Raw genomic sequence first — 25018 nt, 5'->3', positions numbered from 1 at the left:
GAAATGAGAAGAAAGGGAAGAATAGACAACCACCCATTTGTAGCACGAAGCCACAAGGAAATCCATACGGATTTCTCAGAAAATAAAGCCTCTTAGTTGCCGAAAAATTCGGCAACTAAGAATTCCTTAACCATTCCGACAACCATGCCTAGCCCGCGGCGTGCATACACACCGCGGGCTGGGCATACATAGCACGGCAGAAAAACGTTGACGCACGTACCCCTTGCCCCTTACGCGCCTACTGTGGTAGTGGGCAGCTGGTATCGACGCAGCACATACTTGTCAATGGAGGCTTGTGAGCCTGCACTAGCTCGACACAAATCCCAGGACGCAACCAGAAAATAGGGAGCTTTCGAATAGCGTACGCAAAGCTTTGCGTTGGCTTTTCGCGCAACTGCGCATGCGTCGTACGCTAACCGCTTGCGGGCTCCCGTTAAGTGACGGAAATAGCGGGCCGCAAACGCTAACGCTAACTTAGCGTACGCTATTCGAAAGCTCCCTTATGTTGACGACGGAATCGCCACCACGGCACAGCACTGTCTGATCGACGCCGTATGCACAGACGTAGTCTGCTTTGCAGGGCTTCTCTCCGTTTTCCAGTGCTTTCCTGAGAAAGTAGCCTTCAGACAGTTTTTTTCTAAACCGTAGAGCAGTATTACTGGCGCAATGGCTGCTCGAGCTGTTCGCGCCAAAATGAAGCACGGGAACGGCGCGTGCGCTAACCGCGATACAGTGCGGCCGGTCGTCTGAGCGCGAGCAGCATGGCCTCCGAGATGGCGGCGCGGAGGCCATGCGAGCGGCTGAGTTATGTCGCGACTCCCCGCCAGGCGCCCTTTTTCGGCGCGCCACCTATCCAGCGCTGGTCTCCCATAATGAAGCACAGAGCGTTGTGGGGACAACTTTGGGCTGTCCAGCAGGCCCGCGAGGCGGCGGTGAGGCAAAGCCTCGGCGTCCCCACGTGGGAGACCTAAAGCCCGGTCGGGGAAAGCTCTCCAGGACCATCAATAAAGTTATTACAAACCAAGCGTTGTGGGGATACAATAGGTACGAGGTGCTTCGAGGTCTGTGGAAAGGTGTAATGGTTACGGCGCTTACACTGTAAACAAAAATTAGCCGAGATGGGAGCTTTTCCAGCATATGAGCCCCTAAAACCCCCATGCCCCAATCATTTACTCCGTGGTAGCGGGGTGAAGTCGGCACATGTCGTCGTAAAACGCCCCTTGCTTAATGAGGGAGTTTATGAACGACATGACCTTGTTAAACTCCCCACGGAGTTTTAGATCACGTGGTTAGAAACTCCCTATGGGAGGTTTAAAAAGTATTTTTGGTCGTGACGTGCGTGTCACGTGGTTAGAAACTCCCTATGGGAGTTTTAACAACCATTTTTGGTCGGGACGTGCGTGTGTGAATGCGTGTGTGTACGGGCATCTGTTTAGCAAGCCGGTGTGAAGCTCCAGTGCCTTGTGTGGGTCGCCGTGTGAACATTTGTCGACAGACAACGAAATTATCAGTGCAGCGAGGATTTACAACGGCCGGTTGGTTCTGGTCAGAGACTCGCGCCAGCGTCCGACCGCGAACACATCGAGCTGGCTCTCCCGTGTTTATTCTCCCGTCAAGCGCAGGGGCGGATCCAGCCACTCATTTTAGGGGGGGCCGGTCGCTTGAAGAAAACTGGAGAAGGGGGGGGGGGGGTCAATTTTGTTTTTAGTGTTACTTTTATTAAAAGAACCCCATCACAGCATAAGTACTGTTAATTTGTACTTAAAATGGTTCCACTCATTTGTCCTAATCAGTTCTCTAATCTTAATACATCGAGCCTGTATTACATCGAGCCTGTATTCGCAAGAACTAACTTGTATAAATATTCATTCTTCCCGCGAACAATCACAGAGTGGAATTCATTACCATCCACATCACCCATGCTACGTAGTAATGTTTGATTTTTTTCCCTTTTGTGTGTCTCTTTATGTACACCCTCTCCTGCTTGGACTACTGTCTGCAGTATTGTACAAAATAAAATAAATAAATAAAATAAATTGGAAGAATTACTACAAATTACGGGCTACCATTCTTCAGATATATGCCCATTTGGCTGCGCTAAGGCTTTGTTAGAAATCGGGTTGCGTGGCCGGTGCGAACACGGGTTGGTGTCTTGCCGGGCAATCATCAGGATAAGTTGATGGAAGGAAGAAAACTATACAAGTAATTTACATTATCCAAATCACAGGGAACAGGCACGGTGCTCTCCGGTGCACCAGCATCGGATTAATTTAGCAGATTGAGGTCCACCCCATTTTCCCTCTCTCCACGCTGGCACCACTCCAGGATTACACCAATCATGGAACCAGGGTCATAATGATGAGCACACACCTGCACTTCAAAATTCAATGTCCCGTTGACCGCGCAAGACTTCAGAGGTTGAGGACCGCCATCTCTCACGATCCTTCCGGGGATTAGGAGGCTTGTTGACCTCGCGTTGTCAGCACTTGTACTCGGATTATACGTTTGGATAAAATATCATCCGTATGGCGCCGAACAGACGGCAGAGACGACGCGGCAGGTGGACGGTGCGCAATTAGAGTCTTTTATCAAGTTACAGAAACACGGTACACAAAATAGAGTACGGGATCACGGTAGCGCTCCTCCTCTCTCACTCGTCCGCTCCCAGTTCCAGTGACGCACTAGTGCATCTCCCGAACGACAGGTGGATCGTTAAAGGGACACTAAAGGCAAATAACAATTTATGTCAGAGTGATGTATGACAACGTCTAAAACGGCAATATTATCAACAGCAGTGCCCTACTTGCCGAGAAATTAAGCTAAATGTATCACACGATGAGCACCACGAGCGGGATATTTTGGAAACGATCCCGACAATCACTCGTAATCAAACTAGCTGCAATAAAAAAAGAACCTTCCGTGCATCAAGAGACGTAATAAAATGGTGCTTGTTCGTTTCTGTTTATTTATGGAAAAAAGAACCTCTTCGCGTTGCCATGGGGAACGGCGCGCGTGGTTCAAAGGTTCCGTTTTCGCCGAACTGCGCTTCGCCCGGCGCCCTGCTCCGCTCACGCGGTCGCGTCTCAGTGGTAGTTTCGGTAAAGCGTACTCCCGCGTGTGTTTTGCGCGCTCGTGAGAGTAGTTCCGACAGAAAGTTCGACAAAATGACTCATGCATGTGATGTTGCCGGATGCCCGAATGATGCACGCCGCCGCGCAGTAAAGGCGTGCAACGTTGGGCACGGCAACAGTGACGTGAGAAATACCGCTTTCAGGCGGGTGATTTGGACTGCACTAATGCGATGTGGGCCATTAAAACGTGATTTTGTGTCAAAATAAGCACTTCCTTGGCACAAAAGTAGCACTGCGAAGTTTCTGGACCGCTATTTCAACAATCAACGTCGATTTAATATTTACCTTTAGCGTCCCTTTAAGAATGCATGGGCTGACAGGCAATAATGAGGCGTGACACCACACAGTAAATTTCGAAAAAGATTTTGTGGTGTTGGGGTGCCTTTACCGCAATTAGTAGCGGCGAAAGCACAACGAGCGAGAAAGGAAGAGCGGTACCGTAATACCATTGTTGCTCTCCCTCAACCCACTCCAGGCCGTTTTCAGTCGCTGAGAAGCGAGGTCAAACCTTTCAAGGCGACAAGGCACGAGTGGCGGCTCTTAGAAGCCTCCTTGATAAAGAAACAAGGAGAGAAATGCGTGAGTGAACCGTCACTGGTTTTAACCGATAAAGAAATAGCGTTTCTGACAGCCGGACCAGGGGAGGCACGCGAGGGTAGGGAGGTGGTTTAGGAGCTGCGCATGTGCCGTTTGCAAATGAAACTATTTATTTTAGAGAGTGCCTCAAAATAAATAAAGCACTGCTCCACTTGCTCATCTCCACGCCTACGTCGCATTGTTTTAACAAGTAAAACGAAGACAGCGACGACAAAGCAGCACGGCAGCAGCATCACAGACGACGAAAATTAGCAATTGGCACAGTGCTTACGCATATTTACGTAAGCCTTGCAAATGACTTTCAGTGGAATACCCCCCCCCCCCAAAAAAATAGCTGCGCACTTTGTAACCGAAAGAATAAATTGCAATGTGCGTATTAACATTATATTGGGCTGAGCATGAGCAAGAGATGCTGAATATATGAGCGTGCGACATATCGCTTGTACTTTAGAAAATTTATCTCAGTAAATGTGGCATTGCTGCAGTACCTTTGAAACTTCCGAACAGAGAATCGTGGGCAGCGTTTATTTCATGCAAAAGAAAACAATTCATGTTCATATTCTTTCACATGTCTTGGAAAACATACCTTGAACTTTTTTAACATGTGGAAAAATATACTGAAGAAAATGTACTTCATTCATCATTGTGTTATAGCGGATTCTGTAGGATATTGGTACATTCCTCGTAACTGCATTAGAAGGGCTGCAGAAAGATACACTAGTCAGTTTGCGGATCTCTTGGCTGCTCTGAACAGGTTAATAACAAATTGGAGGATATACTTGGCTGAATACTGGCGTGACTGGTATCTCCAATACTGCAGCTAGCAATGATAGGCACGTTTCAATTCTTCTTGAACTCAGAAACAAACGAATCATGGGGTGACGATATCAAACCGAAAGTTCTAAACGCAAGCTATATATTTGTGCGTGACCTACGCTTACCTTGTGTCGCCGGGACGGGTCAAGTGGCAACCACAGTACCAGTCAGCAGATTCATACGACTCGGGTAGCAACGCGCGCGTCTAGACACTCGCAGGACGGTGGGACAGTCGCCAGCCGTGTGCACCGCTGTTTCCCGCCAAAGCTGAGAGTGGAAATCCTTGGCGTAAACAAAGGCGATGCAGCCACTTTCCTTTCACCCCTACGCTGTAAGAAGCGCAGTGCAACGTCAAACCTACAGCATTAGGACTGCAATCCGAAAAACCTGCAGCTGCCGTGGAAACTCTCCCATGCTTTTCGCCGAAAGAATAAAGAGAGAAAGGAGTGAAAGGTGAGACCACGCGTGAGACTAGAATGCTTTAGCAAGATACGGCAGTGACGGTAACACCTTAATATGCACCTGCAGCCTAATACCTGCAGGTGCATCTTTTCGAGAACCTTTTACCTTTGAGTTCTCAGGGGGACAACTTCGTGCCAAGCGACAAGCTGCACTGGGAATGCCAGAAATAACGGTGACGTGAAGAACACTGTTTTATCCCGTCGACGTCAACAATCCACAGGTTCCTACAGGCTTCGTTTCGTTGTCATAACCTTCGCTGGTTGATATGTCAGCGATGTGTGCAATCCAGCGTCTTGCCTTACGCCGCGAAGATACTTTGTTAAAGGAGTACTGACACAAAATTTTGAAGGCGAAATAACTTGTGGGATAGATTTGTGTGGACACATACGCATCACCTGTGGAATATCAATGGATAATATCGCTTAGAACATATTTAAAATCGATTTTAAAGTGCGTGTCGCGCCACTGCACGCGAAACTCGCCTTTGGCTTTCGTGTAACCAACCAACCACCACCTGCTCCACGAGTTTATGCTGGCTGTCACGATCCTTGCGAGCGCTCTCTCCTAGCAGACCTTTTGAACGGGAAGAGGGGGCACACTTGCACGGGAGTGCAAAGGCTGATGTCCTTCCCTTGGCAGTGCATTTTTGGAGGGTCACGCATACTTACAACGCCTCAGAGGCAGCACCCAGAAAGCCTTCGTTGAAAAGAGTTGACGACGCGGTACGTATATGCACGCGGTCTTGTGTGCTCACGTAGTCAACTATGTTTTAGGAAGCTGAAATGGCTCCAGCCACAGCTTGAAGAGAGCCCAGCGTTTCGGGATCGATTCGGTCCCTTCCTCAGGGGGTGACTACGTTGGTCATGGAAGCATAGCCGCGTCTTGTTCTTTCACCACGGCTCCGGCTTTCCCTTTCCCTCTTGTTTCGGAGACCGTGAACGTGTACTGGGGGCATTGTTCCTAGCGAGCGGTCACATTGCGTGTGCGGAATGTGCCAAGACTCGAGCAAGAGTCTCCTTCGCATATTCCTTTATGTTTCTAGAACAGAAGCGCCGTCAAAGTCGATTTTATGGTCGGGCTTCTCACAATGCTCTGCAAGAGCGCTGCGCTGCGCTTCCACCTTCCTGACGTCGTTCCTGTGTTCGCGTATTCTCTCCGGGAAACACTTGCTCTCGCCTATGTAGCTGGCTGGACACTCAGAACACGATACCTTGGTGACGGTCGGTCTTTCGGCCTCGGTAGCAAGCGGGTGAGCGTATTCCGGTTTGTGAATTACCGTGACCCCCGCTTTTCCGAAGACCCCGGAGAGCTATTCACGGATGCCCAGCCAGACAGATTTCTGTCGAAATGTTTACATTTAAGACATCATAACTATTTACATGATAACTATTGTGTTCACTCGGCGCTCTCTGGAACCGAAACTGCGACTGGGCGCTATAAAACCATATACAAAAAATAACCGTCGCGCGCTCGAGGAAACGAGCTTTCCATCCGTAGAAAAAGCAAGATCCAAACTTTTTGTGTCAATGCTCATTCAAGCTGCCACCCCCTTTTGCTGAGGAAGCAAGGGGGTTGAGGAGGTGAAATTCTTGGATAGAGAAGAAGAGAAAAGCACAGGGTGTCTTTCGTCGAGAAGGACATCTCAACCCTCCCGTTCAGGGGTGGGGGATTAAAGTAGCAGACAGAGGCTCAGCGTCGTTAAAAAAGGGAGTAAAAAAAGTTGGAGGAAAGACGAGGGCACCGTCTCGAGTTCCCAGAACACAAACTGGCAGGCCGGGGCAACTCTTTTGCCTATTGGAAAAACCGACGGGTGTCCGGTGGCACTGAGAATCGAACCCGGTAGCTCCCGCATTGGAAGCGAACGTTCTAGCCATTCGGCTTCCTCTGCAGTTTGGGCAGTGGTAGCCGGGGCAACCTGCAAAGGAGGTGGACGCAGGCACTGAAGGGAAGGGGTGGGGGGATGTCACACAGGCTTTGGGGGGGCGATCGCCCCTACCGCCCCCCCTCTGGATCCGCCACTGGTCAAGCGGCAATGCCCATGCACACGAGTGCAAGCCTCCGACACGCCACGGATACATCGCTTCAACGTGCCGAGTTACCAAGAAGTGCGAAGAATAATTTCATCGGTAACAAAAGTAAGCTGTTGCGATCGTCAGCGGGTTGTTTCTGGAGTTTCACCGTAAAAAGTAGGCTTCGCTACGTCGTCGGCATCAAGCCGGCCGGCGGCCGGTGTGAGAGCTGCGCCGGCGACGCGCTCGCCCCGACCACCGGCAACGCTTGCTTCTCGGAGTGTCACCGAACCGATGTTTCACCGGCTGCAACTTCTAAGCTGTAAGAAGGTTTCGCTACGTTGTCGGTACCAAGCCGGCGGCGTAGCGAACTCGCACCGCCACACCGGTCGCTGTGGTGAGTTCTACGAGCTCGCACCGGCCACCGGTGAAGCAAAGAACATGTTTCACAGAAAATAAAAGCTGCTGGAGTGAATAAGTTTAAATTGTCTCTTTTGCGCCATGCAACCACCGCTGTCAAACGTCTAGCGAGAAGGCGAGCGCCGATACGAGACAGATTGAACAAACATGCGACCGCCGATGCACTGCGAGCAACCGGAACCGCGACTATATACAAGCCGTCTCGTTCGTTGCAAGTGCATCGCTCCGTAGCTTAACGCGGATAGCGGACTCGGATAGCGGCAGTGTGTGTGTAAAATAACGGCGACGAAAGCTGTACAGCAGCAAGCATTTTGTGATCGCGAGCTGTCGTTCATCGTATAGCCGTGCCGTACTCCTGGGAGAGGCCTAGCGACGCCGTCGGCCACAACGCGGTATACCGGCGGGGCGACGCGTTTCTTCGCCGGTGTTGCTCGTGAATGTGTGCCGCTGAAGCGTTCGTGCACGGCCGCTCGTGGTTCGTGTACAATTATGTGCATTTTACAGACTCACGCACAGTACTGCTAAGGCGGATACATCCCATGCGGCAGAGTGCCAGCTGATAATCAAAATTCGCTAATTAAAAAGGCGTTGAATGTTAGGCGCGTTTATTGTAAAAGATAGGTGTGCCTCAGTGGTATCTATAAGCCCACTGCAAATTTACACGTACGCCATGAACGTTTGTTGCTTAATTACACGGAAAAGAAGTGTCGCATCTGAGCTACATTGGAGGTCAAGATGTGGTGCCTATATATACTCGGTGACCAAAGTTTGGTTGTGAAGCGCAGGTGGCGAGCGGTTGTCAGTGTGAGTGTTGTATTACTTTGCGAATGTTGTGTGCATGATTGTGTACCTGTGATCGAGTTTGCGTGTATCGATGCTAATTTAATTAAAGATTCTCTGGCGCATGGTGTGACAGCGAAAAGCATTTTTTTTTCGATGGTTATAAAAATTTACTCCCATACTTACCTAGAAAAGCTCCCCTATGGATGTAAACAAATACTCCCCTCAGTCCATCCCAAACCTCCGTCCTTAAGGGGGTAAATTTTTTACTCCCCTGGACGGAGTATATAAACCCCCATCGGGGCGTGCTCTAGAGGACAAGTCCATTTACTCCCATCTCGGCTTTGTTTTTGTTTACAGTGTACTTTTGGGAACTCAGTGGTGTGCATGAGGGCAGAGGTGCAGTGATGCTACCGCTGCGCCAATTGCGCCAGACTGCGCCAAAGTGCCCTGGCTGCTACAACCTGCTACATTTCCTCAAAATTTGGCGATTCTGCGCCAAGCCTGCGCCAAAGGGGTGTACTCCGACTTTCAGAAATGAAACTAACTACAGTCAACTGCCGATTTTTCGGACTCGGACCGCGAAATCGTCCGAAAAATCAAATTCATGCTTTTTTATTTAGCTGAAGCGGTCAAATCGCCCCAGCAACGTCCGAAATAGCTTTAATGCCTCCCAGTACAATCATCGGGCATTTTGGTGCGCGCCCAGGCTCTCGCAAATACATTCGGTACCTGCCGCGAACCCCGCTTAACTACGTACGTGCCAACCGCCACTTTTGCATCTTGCGATGAGCGCCGCCTATAACAGCAAAGCGCGGAATAGATTACGGCTATCTCGCATGAAGCGTTTGTAAACGATGACGCGGAACACAGAAACTATGGCGGAAGAGCGGACGACTCGTCCGGCTTTCTCCGATGCGTGTGCGCATGTAAACGATGCGCTCACACATCGCCGAATCGCCGCCGATACGCAGCATTTGCTGCCGTGTCAAGCCGATCGTTTCTAGTTGTGTGCAGCACATCGCCAACTAAGCCGACGGACGCCGTCACTTTACTGTTGCTGAATCGTACGCACGCATTTATCATGAAAGGGTTCGTGATGCGCACTTAGTTCCTGACCGCACACGGGCGCGGCATTGACGAGCTGGTTTCGTCCGCGAAGGCAACGCGTCTCTGCGGCGCACTTAGCGGTCTCGTACAAAGACGCAGCAGGAATGGCGGCGCGGCGCATTTGGGTTCTCGCCTATTAAATGCGTGCAGTACGCATGCAACTGCGCTAGGCCACGTGCACTACCGAGCAGTTAACTGAAGATACTTATCGTAAGGGTTGTCAGCGATTAAGCCGTACTGGCGCGTGTGCCAGTTGCCGCCATCACGCCTCAGTGCATTTCCGCTGCTTATCCGTAACATCGCCGCACGGCGCCGCGATAGCGGCCCCTTTGAATTTCTGGTCTGCTTCACCCCATAACGCTTCGGAATTGCGGCAAAGCTGACTTTCGGACTCTGCTACTGTCTCAAGCAGATCGACTCGCGAAAGCGCTGGTTCGAACCTACGAGATAATAGACGCGGCAGAGGTGGGGGCGTCAAATGCCTTTCGGACCTGCAATTTGGGCAGAAAGTCCGAAAAATCGGACGCGGAATAGCTTCAGCGTCCGAAATATCGGACGTTCTAATACATTGAAGTCTATGGGGCTGGTGACGGTGCCGCGAAAGCGTCCGAATTTTCGAGCATGTCCGAAAAATCGGGCGTCCGAAAAATCGGCAGTTGACTGTACATGAGGTTCCCCCATTGAGAGCGACATCGCGCTGTACAAGTGTACAGGATGCAATACGAGCCAAGTCAAACCATACTCGGCTTTGTCGGTTCTCTGGCCCTGTACTGTTGCGGTAGCTGGCGGTCGTGCATGCTGCTTCAGTCCAATGAGTTGCTAGGTGCGTGAGCGTTAACTGGAGTTCGTGCGCGGCATCCCCCACGGCAATGCTGATGTAGAAAGAGGCTTCAGCGAAAATCGCTAGTTACTGCAGGCCAGGGCTCAGCTGACACTAGATAGCATCAATGGCATTCGCCATGTTGTGTCCTATGGTAAGCGTTTTGGCTCTGACCCCAGTAGTTACGCTATTACACCTGAGAATCTCAGGGTGGTGAGAAATTCAAAGAGGTACTCTGAACGCCTTGCCTTGGAGAAAGAACAGTCGGCTAAGCGGCCACGTGAGGAGCCTGAAGCAGGCCCAAGCAGCGAAGGTCAAGATCTCCAAAAGGAAGTGGAGACTGCTAAGAAGGTGCTCACAAATGCTGAACTTCTGATTGCCCATGGTCTTAAAACAAAGGACTTTGCCGAAGTTGAAAGTGGAAATTCTCTTTTAGCTTCAGGGAAATCTCGACTTGAGATGGCCATTCAAAAAATGGCTGAAAATAAAAAAGAAGCCTGCCCGCAAGTGACCTTTCTGCGCACTTCTGACCATTTTTTAAAAGTTGCTGTTCTAATCTTTTTTTTTGCTTGTGACAGTTTTCATTTGGTCTTTTTTTTACACTAGTTTATTGGAGCACCGAAAGAGAAGTTTTTTGGTAGTCATTTTGCATTTGTTTTTTTTTTAATTATGTGTATTCACATTTAGTAGCCATGTGCGTGAATGGTACCCCTGATTGGTATACCAGTGTACTGAGTGTTTTACGTCGATGCTTTTGTAGTTGATCATTAGCCATGCTGCTATGCGGGAGTCAACTTATTTTGTGAAAAGCCTATTTATTTGTTGTTGAGTCTGATGCTATTTATCACTGCGGAAAAATTTGCTGTGATATTTAATGTGCTGTTTCTGTGATGTTTGGTGTACAAGTATGTAGAAATTCTTATTATATTCATTTTGTCCTCAGTCATTTTTTTATTAATGCTATGTTTCTATATCGTGTGCAGTGAGCTGTTTCTGTGATATTTATGTACAAGCTCATCTGTGATAACTGATATGTTTCCTAGTCACTTGTAAAAAGGTGCTGTGACTCAGTGTTTGTTTATCGTCACTTTTTTTGTTTACTAATTGCAGTTAGGTTAGATGAAAAGGTTAATATTCATAATTCGGGGTTCTTTTAATTCTTTTATTGCACTTGAAATTCGTGCAGAATATTGCTTTTTTATTGGCTGTCTGTTATGAATACAGTGCGTGTCTTTGAAATTACTTCATTACCACCTGCTCCAAAAGCTAGTTTTGCTGCTCGAAAACGCAATTTTGCCTGCTCCAAAAGCTGCTCCAAAGTGGTCTAAGCCAGTAGCATCACTGGAGGTGCAATCGGGAATGGATATAAATCAAAGGACTCTGGGACGCCTCGCGTTGGGTGCTCACGGGAAGACGACATATGAGGCTGTAAAGGGCGAAGTTAGGTTTTTCTTGTTCGTTTGTTCTCCTTGATGTGGATTGAAGTCCCGTCAAGGAGATGATCGACGTCGATGAAGCTGGAGGCAGGTTGGAGGTAATAAAAACTTGAAGGTATATTGCAGCGAAAAGTCATATGCACAGCTTCCCGAAGCACACTGATGATAACATTGACATCAACAGCGTCTTACTCTTCTAATTAACTTCTCTTAAGTTAGAGCCTAGATCACTGTTACAACACACAACGAACCGAGTCTCACTGTTCGACCACCGAGTGGTTACGGCCCAGACAAAAGTTGCGTCATACGGAGTCTTAATGATCGATCAGTTAAGTGATTACAGCCTAGACTGAAGGGTAACGAATTCCGTCCAGTATTTAGTATGTAGCGGCCGTGTTAGTACCTTGCGGTAAACAAAGAAAAGGGGAGGTGACCACTGCTGGTCCGCCTCAACATTCTCTTATCCAATCCGTTTATTACTCAAATTAGGCCACTCCTTACTGGGCTGTTCCTAAGCAGTGTTTTTAAAGTTTAGACAGGCTTGGGTTTTAGGGACAACAGTGGAAAGCTGAACACACCCGCGATTGCAATAAGTAAGAGACTGTTAGAGTATTGGCTGCTAGAAATGACAGAGAAAGCACAAAAATAAATATTTGAAAAAAAGGACGTTCTGCCGTAGAGGGCAGAGACCTGGGCTGAGAATTTACGTTTTTTTTTCCTGTAGTAAGATAGGGTTAATTGAAGTAGAGACATTAGGCCAACATTAAGAAAAAGACAAGGAAATATAATATATGTATATATATGTGTGTGTATATATATATATATATATATATATATATAATATTTTGATGGTACGCGTTTCGCGTTGAGTCCGTGAGGCGTTTAATAAATAAATAGCACAGGTTCAGCGACCAGCAGTCCGAAACGGAGCAAGCACGAGCACCAACAACCGTTCTCGTCTTCGTCTTTCACTGGCGGCCCTGTTTGCGCCCTATCCATTCTAAAAATCACACCCCCGCAGAAGAGGAGCCATCCTGGCGACTTAAGGAACAGGGACGACTGGTGGGTCGTAATGCGGCTTCAGTCGGTCGACGTGAACAATCTCACGGCCACGGCGGCGCCGGTCTGCGGATGGTTGAACGGGCTCGACAACATAGTTGACGGGAGAGGCTTGACTTAGGACGCGGTAGGGGCCTTCATACTTCTGCAGTAGCTTTGTGGAAAGGCCAGGAGCAGAAGAGGGAACGCGAAGCCACACCAATGTTCCAGGCGAATATGACTGGGGAGGCAGGTTTGCGTCATGGAGGTCCTTTTGGCGTGCTTGGTCTTGTGCGGTTAAGGAACGTGCGAGCTGCCTGCATTCCTCGGCGTAGGTGGCGACTTCAGATAGTTGTGGACTCTGAAGCGTCCGGGCGGTACAGAAGAATGGTGTCCATAAATGAGGAAGGTTCGCGGCCGTAAAGAAAAAAGAAGGGAGAAAATCCTGTCGTAGACTGAGTAGCGCTATTGTAAGCGTACGTAACAAAGGGTAGTATGCGGTCCCAGTTGGTGTGGTCAGCGGAGACGTACATGGACAGCATGTCGCCTAGTGTGCTGTTAAAGCGCTCAGTCATTCCGTTGGTTTGTGGATGGTAGGCGCTGGTTGTCCGGTGCACAACGTTGCATTCACGGAGGAGGGCTTGTACGGCATCAGAGAGGAACGTGCGTCCGCGGTCGCTGAGTAGCTCGCGAGGCGCGCCGTGGCGAAGAACAAGTTTGTGAAGTATGAATAAGCCGAATTCACGTGATGTGGCCTCTGGCAGCGCGGCAGTCTCAGCATAGCGTGTCAGATGATCGATAGCGACGATCACCCAGCGGTTCCCGTCTGGTGTGTACGGAAGGGGGCCGTACAAATCAATTCCGATGCGATCAAAAGGCCGGGAGGGACAAGGCAACGGCTGGAGCGGTCCAGTGACTACACGTGGGGGGCTCTTCCGGCGCTGACACTTGGAGCATGAACGCACGTATTGGCGGACGAAGCGGTACATGCCACGCCAGTAGTACCGCAGCCGGAGGCGTGCATAGGTTTTGATTACACCAGCGTGGCCGCATTGGGGATCCGTGTGAAAGGAGGCACAGATATCGGCACGGACATGGCGAGGAATCACCAACAACCATCTTGAGAGAATAGCTTGTAATGTCAAGAAGGCTAAATCACTTACTTTAGAATTGTTTTTTTTTTTTCAGCCAAAACACATAAGAACGAGATCCCATTTCGAGCAATCGTTTCAGAGCAAGGCACCTGGCAAGTCGCTGTATCTAGTTATTTGCAGAACTGCTTAACCTCTTTGAGTTTTCCCGACCCTTTTCGCATGCGTAATTCTCAGGCGCTAGTTCAGTTCCTCTCAGAGGAGAACCCCCGGCTGTTGTAAAGCTTTTAGTATGGATATTGAAGACCTGTATTATTCTTTGCCGCATGAGGACTTGTTAAATTGTGTTAATGAATGTATTAACGAACAAGCGCACCAGACGGTTTTCACCGATAAATGTGGTGTTTCTACCGGGGCATTTCTAGAAATCCTTTCCATGTATTTAAAGTCGATGATTGTAGGTTGGAAGGAAGGCGTTTATGTGCAGAAATCAGGGATATGTATTGGTTCTAAGGTTGCTCCGGTTCTTAGTGATTTATACCTTAGCAAGATTGACAATCTTTTGGAAGGCGCCTTAGGTAATTCGGTTATTAAGGTTTTTCGTTATGTGGACGATTACTTGATCTTTTGTAGTGGTGAGGACTTTGAAAAGGTGGTAACTTCCGTGAGCGAAAAATTTGAATTAAGTGGAGGTGGGCTGAGCTTTACTAAAGAGGTGCCTCAGAATAATAGAATACAATTTCTAGACATTTCCTTAACGTTCCAGAAGAACCACGTGTGCTGGCAGTATTCTCCTAGATCTTCGAAACCGCTGTTAAATTTTTCGTCGAAGCACTCGAAGGTTGTAAAAAACGGCATCGCCATGTCTTGCCTTAAATCAGCCCTCACCAAGTCGTGTGAGCACAAAATGAGTGATAGCTTTAACGCACAGGTTACGCGTCTTTTAGATGTAGGGTATCCTCGTGATGCAGTGGCCACGGTTGCTGAACGTTTAAAGAAGTCTATTGTGTTAAGTCCAAGCATGGTTGCAGAAAGCGATAGGAAGAAACGTGTCGTAGGTATACCGTACATTCATTGCGTATCTCACAGGCTAAAGAAAGTAAGAAGTAGATACGGCGTTAATGTTGTTTTCACGGCGGCCAATAAGCCAGGTAAGATTTGTGCCGCTGTGGAGAGGAAGAATGAGCGAGTAAAAGACAAGAAGCGGACCGATATTTGTTTCGTAAAACACACCAACAAATTCACTGATTGCCGTACGAGTGTGGTGTATAAGGTCCCTTTCAGCTGCGGTCGCTTCTACGTAGGACAAACGGGCCGATGCATTAACCAGAGATTGTTGGAACATAAGAGATCGCTAACAGGAGGCTCACCTTCTAATCTATCTTTACATTGTCGAGATTGTAAGTGCACGCCAAAATTCGATGAATGCGCAGTGTTGTACCGTCATAGAAATGAAGAAACGCGCCTGATGATTGAAGCATGGCATATCGAGAATAGTGGTAGCGCATGCGTGAGCCAACCGTCGATTAACTTGCATAAAGATGAAATCAAATGCCTTAACAGTTATCTTCCACGTAGACCGCCACGCGTGCCGGATTAGTAGGTTCGCCTGTTGCATGGGCATGCGCAGATAAGTTTTCGTGCCTTCTTTCTTTTCAGCCGTTGTGCGTCTCTTCAGTTGTTAGTCGGCGTTTGTGGTGTCCTGACTTCTTTCTTGTGTCCGTGTTTGCACGCCCTGTCTTTTTAGGTCCAACAACCACTTGCGACCATCAGATAGTTGCGGCAGTATAGGAGCCCATCGCGGATGGTGAAATGTTGAGCTGTGCGCCGCAGCGAGCGAGTGGCGGTACGTGGTGAGGGCTTAGATAGGAACTCCATTAAAGAGACTATCCAAGGATCCTGACGCTGCTCAGAAGGCATGTCAGCGTGTGTAAGGGCCGCAGAAGCGTAGCTGGAAACAGACCCGTTGCCACAGTCATGGGGAAGGGGAGAGCGAGAAAGAGCGTGGGCATCTGAATGTCTACGGCCTGACCTGTAGACGACGCGGATGTCGTATTCTTGGAGACGTAATGCCCATCGAGCTAGACAACCAGATGGATCTTTCAGTGAAGATAACCAGTAGAGGGCGTGGTGATCAGTCACGACATCAAATGGGCGGCCATATACGTAAGGTCTAAATTTTGTAATTGCCCAAACGATGGCTAGACATTCTTTCTCCGTGACCGAATAATTTTCTTCAGCTCTGGTGAGAGTGCGACTAGCGTAAGAAACAACGTACTCGTCGAAGCCAGACTTGCGTTGAGCGAGAATAGCGCCAAGGCCGACTCCACTGGCATCCGTGTGGATTTCGGTAGGGGCGTCTGGGTCAAAGTGACGGAGTATCGGTGGCGATGTCAGTAGATGACGTAATTTCGCGAATGCGGCGTCGCAAGCGGAACACCATGCCATGACACCTTGGCTGTCAGCAAGTAGGCGTGTTAAAGGGGCCATTATGGATGCGAAATGACGAACGAATCGCCGAAAATATGAGCATAGGCCTATGAAACTCCGGAGTCCTTTCAGGGTCGACGGCTTGGGAAACTCGGCGACAGCGCGGAGCTTTGCAGGGTCGGGTAGAATGCCGTCCTTGCTGACATGTCCCAAGATGGTGAGCTTCCTGGCGGCGAAGTGACACTTCTTCATGTTGAGTTGTAGACCAGCCTGTGTGAGGCATTCCAGGACACTTGCGAGGCGCAGAAGATGGGTGTCGAAGTCCTTTGAAAAAACTACGACGTCGTCCAGATAACAAAGGCACGTGTTCCACTTGAGACCTCGAAGGATGTTGTCCATAAGACGCTCGAAGGTGGCGGGGGCGTTGCAAAGGCCAAACGGCATCACGTTGAACTCGTACAAGCCGTCAGGAGTTACGAACGCGACCGCCATAGGTACCTGCCAGTACCCCGATCGAAGGTCCAGTGAAGAAAAGAACTCCGCGCCTTGCAAACAGTCGAGCGCGTCATTGATTCTGGGGAGCGGATAGACATCTTTGCGTGTGATCTTGTTAAGGCGCCTATAATCAACACAGAATCGGATGCTACCGTCCTTCTTTTTCACAAGTACCACCGGGGAGGCCCAAGGACTGTGGGACGGCTGTATAACGCCACGACTAAGCATATCAGTCACCTGGTCATCAATAACTCGGCGTTCAGCGTGAGAGACCCGGTATGGACGCTGACGCAGGGGTGCATGGCTGCCGGTGTCTATATGATGGACGATGGCAGACGTTCGACCCAAACTGATTTGCTTGTAGTCGAAAGACGTCCGAAAGCGGTCGAGAAGCTTCTAGAGTTGGGTGCGTTGAGCAATAGGAAGGTCCGAATCAATTGATGGTACGCGTTTAGCACCACTTGATGGTACGCGTTTAGCGTTGAGTCCGTGAGGCGTTTAATAAATAAATAGCACAGGTTCAGCGACCAGCAGTCCGAAACAGCAAGCACGAGCACCAACAACCGTTCGCGTCTTCGTCTTTCATCGTCTTTCACTGGCGCCCCTGTTTGCGCCCTATCCATTCTACAATATATATATATATATATATATATATATATATATATATATATATATAGTGTGTGTGTGTGTGTGTGTCAGTCAAGCCTGGTGGCACACCTGTCACCGTCCCGTTATAAAGGGACGCTCATAGCATCCATCCATCCATGGTGCGTACAGTGCGCTGCAGACAACTGTAATAGTGACGACACCAGCGCGGTGTGGCAGCTGTTTTGGCACTTAATGGCAAATTATGGTCGCCTCGAGGTCGAGAATCTCGATTGAAAAATAAGTTCTAATTAACCAACATGGGCTTTTAGCTTGGAACTATTGAGCATTTTTTTTCTTATAGGTTTGCATGCAAAACTGACGGGACCGCTTCTTCACTTATAAATAACCAAAAAGTCAAATTAAGCAATTTTATATTATCGGGAGTTGACTGTATGAGTTTGAAATTCTACATGTCATATAATAGGGTGGTACAAATTTGGGCAAGCTCATTATTATTCAAGCTAGTATGACCTATAGGTGGTAATCAGGGCACGTGTAAGAAGGGTCGCTGAAGACGAAGGAACACGCACGCACAGCGTAACTTTCAACACTTTATAGGGATCCTAGCACGTCTTATATAAAAACGTAAGCAAAACATTACTAACATCACGGACACCATTAAAATGAAATTCTTTTTCTGTCAGCCTGATAGACGGCATGCACTTGTCACCCACCTTTTCAATCTCCCCCGCTTCTATAATCTCGCGTGTTAGCTGACTATATCTTCCCACAATTCTGCCCATATTGAACAAAGGAAGGCAGCCGCACTTCTTACAATGCATTGCGGGGAAACCACCTGCCACGTTTTTAGCATTGTAGTGGTGTTCACGCAGCCGGTCATTCGGGTATGACCTCTCTTTCTTCTACTTCTTGGAGGAATTGTTGTGATAATGAAAGAAGACTTTTCTAAATGCTACGCTAAACCAATATTTATTTACGTGTTTCTTCTAAAAGTAATTCACCGAGTCATCTTGAAATTTTGACAAAGGCTCTGCACTTGCTGTTCTTTATTTGGCTCTCCTCTCTCAACATTGTTCGCAGACCCATCCAAGCGGATGCGTGGCAGCTTCCAGTACTTCGGCGTACTTACCCTGCTCGGACTGACTGTGCGCCAAGGACTGCGCATGCTGGCCATTGTATAAGGTTATATCACTCTCTCGCGTGGTATGGCTCTTGCAGAGCTGCCACTGAAGCACAACATTCGGGGCCTTCGGAAACTCGAGCAGCTGACAACTCACAAGTTGGGGACCTAATGACATGCACTTTCCAAGAACATTGTGATAGTTCTTTTTATCTGCATTGGTCTAAGGAGGCAACGCAGGTATTTGGCTGATTGCGGGCAGCAGATATATTGATCTTGACACTGGACAGAAGTCAGTGGAAACTGGAACAGTGATGGAAAATGGGGGCAGAGAGCAGCCAACTTGGAGGGAATGAGTACTTGCGCAAGAATCCCCGTCCATTTCTTCAGATAATAAAATGCTTCGTTTGTTTACATTGTTATGAGTGTGAAAGTCTGTCACCAGTAGGTAGTGTGATAGTTAGTTCGTAATGTGGAAATATTTCTTGATGGCATATCAAAAGCCACTGGCCCCGTCACAGTGCTTGCCTGCCTTGGCAACCATGCATTTCTTTTTAAAGGGGTGGTGCCATCAAATTTCGAGGCTCTAACAAGCCTGTTGTGGTTTTCCTCTGTATGCAAGGACACACCACACGAAGGGTTGAACACAGCAAACGTTTAGAATATATTTTAATTCACTTCCAAAGTGCACCTAAATGCCCTCTCCCGATCGAGACCCATCGCTGGCGCGCCAACACTGACGTAGCTCTATTGGCCGCGAGATCGAGCAGAGTCGGCACCTAGCGAGGAGCGGACGAGACCCCGTGGTGTGGATGGCTCCTTGCGTCGTCTGCTAGCCACATCGTGTCCGCGTGTGTGCGTACGTCATGCTCGTCCTCAGATTACAGCTTATACGCTCCCCAAGCATCGCTTAGTGGCGCTGCTGCTCTTGACAGGCCGCGCCATCTCTGGCAGAAAAAATTCGGCAGATCCCACGTACCGTGGGAGTCGATGTTATGCGAAGCATGCGCGAGATGGTGACTGGCGCAATTTTTCATATTGAGCGAAACGTTACGGAATGACGCTAGAGAAGCATGGAAGTGGTATACGCACACTCATATGTTGAAGAGTCGCATATGTATTATATCACCAGATGTTTACAGTTGCGTAACGATGGCAAGAGCAACAAGGGGTGTTACCAACACCAGACGCGGTAAGGTGATATGTAGTGCTTATATTCTGTAATACCGGATAGCGCAAATCCGAACATGACAAAGAAGGAACACAGATGCACAGGACAGGCGTTACTCCCAACTAAGCTTCATTCAGGAAAGCTTCCCTAGATAAATACATGGCCGAGTGGCACGCGCAGGCGCACTGCTCGTACGTTACAGTCACAGTTACAGTTTCTATGCTTATATTGCCACGCCCGCTTCTTCTTTTATTTTGATGTGTTCGAGTTTGACCAGCAAGGACGGTTATCAACGCTCGACGCTGGCCGTGAAGCAGTGTTCGAGAAGCTTCACGATTTTAGTAGATCGTTCTGTTAAGATTGCGCCCCGCACGCGAACGTTCCAGCTTTGTCTAGAGATAACGCCGCCACCAGCGATATTGCTGGAAAGTTCGATACCGCCTGTATAAAAGCCGACGCGATTGACCGCTTGTCAGTTGATCGACGGACGACGCCCTGTTCGCCGCTATATTTGTACAGCGTGTATTGCTGTAGTTCTAGTTCTCATTTTCCGGCCACAAGTTCGGCCAAATAAACAGTTTCATCCTGCAAACGCCGACTGCTGTCTTCATCGACGTCACGACCACGTGACATCTGGTGGAGGTGCTGCTTCGCTCATGTTCCGGTCGCCCCCGTCAGGCCGTGAACCCAGTCCGGGCCGCAACGAAGACATCGACGCCTACCCCGAACAGCGAGCAAGCCGCAGGACACAAGGACTACCTCCAGAATACCAGCCTTTACCCGACAAGACCAGGAAGACCCCGACCATGACCAACACAACAGCGACAATGACAGCAACCATGCCGCTTGCACCCGTGCTGCTACAGCGCCCAAAGGAACCACCGACCTTTCACGGATCATCTGCTGAAGACCCGGAAAGTTGGCTGGAGAAGTACGACCGCGTCGCTATTTTTAACGAATGGACCGATGAAGACAAGTTCAGACACGTCTACTTCGCCTTGGAGGACTCTGCCCGAACTTGGTTCGAGAACCAAGAGCGAAGCCTCACGACGTGGGACATTTTTCGGACAAGATTCCTTGCCACATTCACGAGTGTCGTCCGCAAGGAGAGGGCCGAAGCTCTGCTGGAAACCCGTGTGCAGCTTCCAAACGAGAACGTGGTGCTGTACGCGGAAGAGATGAGCAGACTGTTCCGACACGCCGACCCAGCCATGCCCGAGGACAAGAAAGTCCGCTTGCTCATGCGAGGGGTAAAGCAAGAGCTCTTCGCTGGGCTAATGCGGAACCCACCGTCGACAGTCCAAGAGTTCGTCTCAGAGGCGACGACGATTGAGAAGACGTTGGAAATGCGCAACCGGCAGTATAATCGCCGATCGATTCAAGACAACCCAGTTGTTCATGCTGTCGGCTCCGACGACCTGCGCGAAACGATCCGAGCGATCGTGCGGGAAGAACTACGCAAGCTCTTACCCTCACCACAGCCTGAAGTTGCGTCGATCGCTGACATCGTCCGAGAGGAAATCCAGCAGTCCCTGGGCACCCCCGAGTCAGCGCAGCCGCAGCTGCAAGCAGTGACCTATGCTGCTGCAGCCCGACGCAACGCCCCCCCTCCTCGCCCAAGTCAAGACGCCGCGCCGCCTCAACAGTTCCGCCGCCAGGCACCACCGCCGCCACCACCGACGTCACACCACCCGCCAGCCGGCCAGCGATACACGCCGAGGAAAACCGACGTTTGGCGCGCCCCCGACCACCGCCCACTCTGTTACCATTGCGGAGAAGCTGGCCACACTTACCGCCGCTGCCAGTACCGACAGATGGGACTGCGTGGATTCGCCATCGACGCGCCGCGTCCACAGCGAGGGGAAAGACCACGTGACATCGCCGACTACATCGCGGGAACGCAATGGACGCCCCGACAACCTTCCCGTTCGCCGTCGCCAGGCCGCTACGTCTCTCCCCAACGCCGACCATACACTGGCCCAACTCGGGGCCGGTCACCTAGCCCGTATCCGGAAAACTAAGGGCAGCAACCGATGGAGGTGCGGTTGCTGTACGACGAAATACCGAAGATCCTCCGCCGCCGACGACAACGCCGCAACGACATCTAAAGAACACGCCGCAAGCCGAACGAAGCCCTGACGTCGAAACTTCACGGCCCGAAGAAGACCTGACGACACAACGACGAAGCAGCGGGACAAACCGACGTAGCCGTGATCCGACGCCGCGACCAAATCGAAACGGTAGGCGACGAACGAGTGACCTCGACGTTCTCATCGACGGCCACAACGTCACCGCTCTCGTCGATACTGGAGCCGACTATTCCGTCATTAGTGGACCGTTCGCGACGAAGCTGAAGAAAGTCAAGACCGCCTGGGAAGGCCCCGAAATCCGCACAGCGGGAGGTCACCTAGTAACGCCGGCAGGAATCTGCACAGCGAGGGTCTCCATCAACAACCGGATTTATCCCGCAAGCTTTGTAGTCCTTCAGCATTGCTCCCGAGATGTCATCCTTGGTATGGACTTCTTAGGCCTTCATGGTGCAGTCATCGACCTCAGATCGAAGTCGATAACACTATCTACAGAAAAAGCATTACCGCGGTACACGCCGCCAGGGAAGCATGCCTTGAATGTGCTGGAAGACCAAGTCACCATTCCCCCTCGCTCTAGCGTCATCATTTCCGTCGGCTCTCAGAAAGTAGCAGACCTGGAAGGCGTCATTGAAGGCGACCAGCACCAGTTGATTAACCGCGAGATTTGCGTCGCAAGAGGAATAGCAGAGTTGCGGGGAGGCAAAGCAACAGTGATGCTCACAAATTTTAGCAACGAGTATAAGCACGTAAACAAAGGCACGACAGTCGCCTACATCGAAGAAATCACGGCTACGTCAATGGCTTTCGCCATCGCCGATTCTTCCGAGCCAACACCGACGAACCAAGCTTCTCAACCAGTTTTCGACGTTAATCCTAGCCTTCCGAAGCATAAACAAGAACAGCTCAAAACCCTGCTCTTGAAATACAGGGACTGCTTTTCGTCATCGTCAAGAATCCGCCAGACCCCAGTCGCAAAACATCGCATCATAACAGAGGAAAATGCCAGGCCACTCCGGCAGAGCCCGTACAGAGTTTCAACGCGAGAACGCGAATCCATCAAGAAACAAGTCGACGAAATGCTACGCGACGACATCATCCAGCCGTCGAAGAGTCCATGGGCGTCACCCGTGGTGTTAGTGAAGAAGAAAGACGGAACCCTACGCTTCTGCGTCGATTATCGCCGCCTGAACAAAATCACGAAGAAGGACGTCTACCCTCTCCCACGGATAGACGACACCCTGGATCGACTCTACAACGCGAGGTACTTTTCGTCGATGGACCTCAAGACCGGCTATTGGCAAATCGAAGTCGACGAGAGAGACCGAGAGAAGACTGCCTTTATAACACCAGACGGCCTCTTCGAGTTCAAGGTTATGCCCTTTGGTCTTTGCTCGGCACCTGCGACGTTCCAGCGCGTTATGGACACCGTGCTGGCTGGACTGAAGTGGCAGACTTGCCTTGTGTACTTGGACGACGTCATTGTGTTTGCCTCAAGCTTCGACGAACACCTCCGGCGCCTTGACACTGTACTACAAGCAATCAAGACTTCTGGCCTCACCTTGAAGCCTGAAAAGTGCCGCTTTGCATACGAGGAGCTGCTGTTTTTGGGTCACGTGATCAGCAAAGGTGGTGTTCGCCCAGACCCGCGGAAAACAGCTGCCATCGCTGCCTTCCCGCCCCCCACCGACACGAAAGCCGTGCGCCGTTTTCTCGGCTTGTGCGCCTACTACAGGCGCTTTGTCAAGGAATTTTCACGAATCGCCGAACCGCTAACTCACCTCACGAAGACCGACGTGCCATTCAAGTGGGAAACGGCGCAAATCGAAGCATTTGAAGAACTGAAACGACGCCTTCAGATGCCCCCTATACTAGCACATTTCGACGAATACGCCGATACGGAAATCCACACCGACGCAAGCAGCGTAGGACTCGGCGCCGTCCTTGTGCAGAAGACTGACGGGCAGGAAAGGGTCATCAGTTATGCTAGCCGGTCGCTATCAAAGGCAGAAACGAACTATTCCACAACAGAAAAGGAGTGCCTAGCGATCATCTGGGCTGCAGCCAAGTTTCGCCCCTACCTTTATGGCAGGCCCTTCAAAGTTGTGAGCGACCACCACGCATTGTGTTGGCTAGCTAACTTGAAGGACCCTTCAGGTCGCCTCGCACGGTGGAGCCTACGACTTCAAGAATTCGACATTACCGTCGTTTACAAGTCCGGAAGGAAACACTCCGACGCTGACTGCCTGTCTCGCGCCCCCGTCGACCCACCGCCGCAGGACGACAAGGAGGACGACTCCTTCTTGGGAATCATAAGTGCCGACGACTTCGCCGAACGACAGCGAACGGATCCAGAACTCAGGGGCCTTGTGGAATACCTCGAGGGCAGGACCACCGTTGTTCCGAAGGTATTCACGCGGGGACTGGCGTCATTTTTCTTGCGCAACGGTGTTCTCCTAAAGAAGAACTTCTCACCGCTTCGAGCCGATAGCCTTCTCGTGGTACCCTCGACATTGCGGCCAGAGGTCCTCCAGGCTCTGCACGACGACCCGACGGCTGGACACCTGGGTGTTTCTCGCACGCTAGCAAGAATACAGGAGAAGTACTACTGGCCGCGCCTTCCCGCCGACGTCACTCGTTACGTGAAGACCTGCCGGGACTGTCAGCGACGCAAGACACCGCCCACTAGGCCAGCCGGACTTCTGCAGCCTATCGAGCCACCTCGACGGCCGTTCCAGCAAATCGGGATGGACTTACTGGGTCCGTTCCCGACGTCCAATACCGGAAACAAATGGATCGTCGTAGCTACAGACTACCTCACCCGCTACGCCGAGACGAGCGCCCTGCCTAGAGGCAGTGCCGCCGAGGTAGCGAAGTTCTTCGTTGAGAACATCGTCCTGCGTCATGGCGCCCCAGAAGTTCTCATCACCGACAGAGGTACGGCGTTTACTGCTGACCTAACTCAGGCAATACTGAGATACAGCCAAACAAGCCACCGCCGGACCACAGCGTACCACCCACAGACAAATGGCCTGACCGAGCGGCTAAACAAGACCATCGCCGACATGTTGGCCATGTATGTCGACGTCGAACACAAGACGTGGGATGCCATCCTTCCGTATGTGACCTTCGCATACAACACGGCCGTCCAAGAAACGACGCAGATGACTCCGTACAAGTTGGTCTACGGAAGGAGCCCGGCGACGACGCTCGACGCCATGCTACCCAACGTCACCGACGAAGAAAACCTCGATGCCGCCGCTTACTTACAACGTGCCGAAGAAGCTCGACAGCTCGCCCGCCTGCGCATCAAGACCCAGCAGCACACCGACAGCCGTCGCTACAATCTTCGACGACGCTTCGCGGAATACCAGCCCGGCGACCGTGTTTGGGTCT

General features: G+C 50.3%; 1 protein-coding gene across 1 annotated transcript in view; it reads left to right on the top strand.

The window, feature by feature from the left end:
- The window catches only part of LOC119395564 (microsomal glutathione S-transferase 3), a 111685-nt gene extending 92903 nt beyond the window's left edge, over positions 1-18782 (top strand). Inside the window, exon 6 of the mRNA XM_037662538.2 lies at positions 18325-18782. Coding sequence (XP_037518466.1) covers positions 18325-18425 — 101 coding nt within the window. The 3' untranslated portion in view covers positions 18426-18782. The remainder of the gene's footprint in view (positions 1-18324) is intronic.
- The last annotated feature ends 6236 nt before the right edge of the window (positions 18783-25018 follow it).

Source organism: Rhipicephalus sanguineus, chromosome 6 (assembly GCF_013339695.2).
Source record: "Rhipicephalus sanguineus isolate Rsan-2018 chromosome 6, BIME_Rsan_1.4, whole genome shotgun sequence".
Lineage (NCBI taxonomy): Eukaryota > Metazoa > Arthropoda > Arachnida > Ixodida > Ixodidae > Rhipicephalus > Rhipicephalus sanguineus.
The sequence above is the reverse complement of the archived record's forward strand: the minus strand, read 5'-3'. Positions and strand labels throughout refer to the sequence as shown.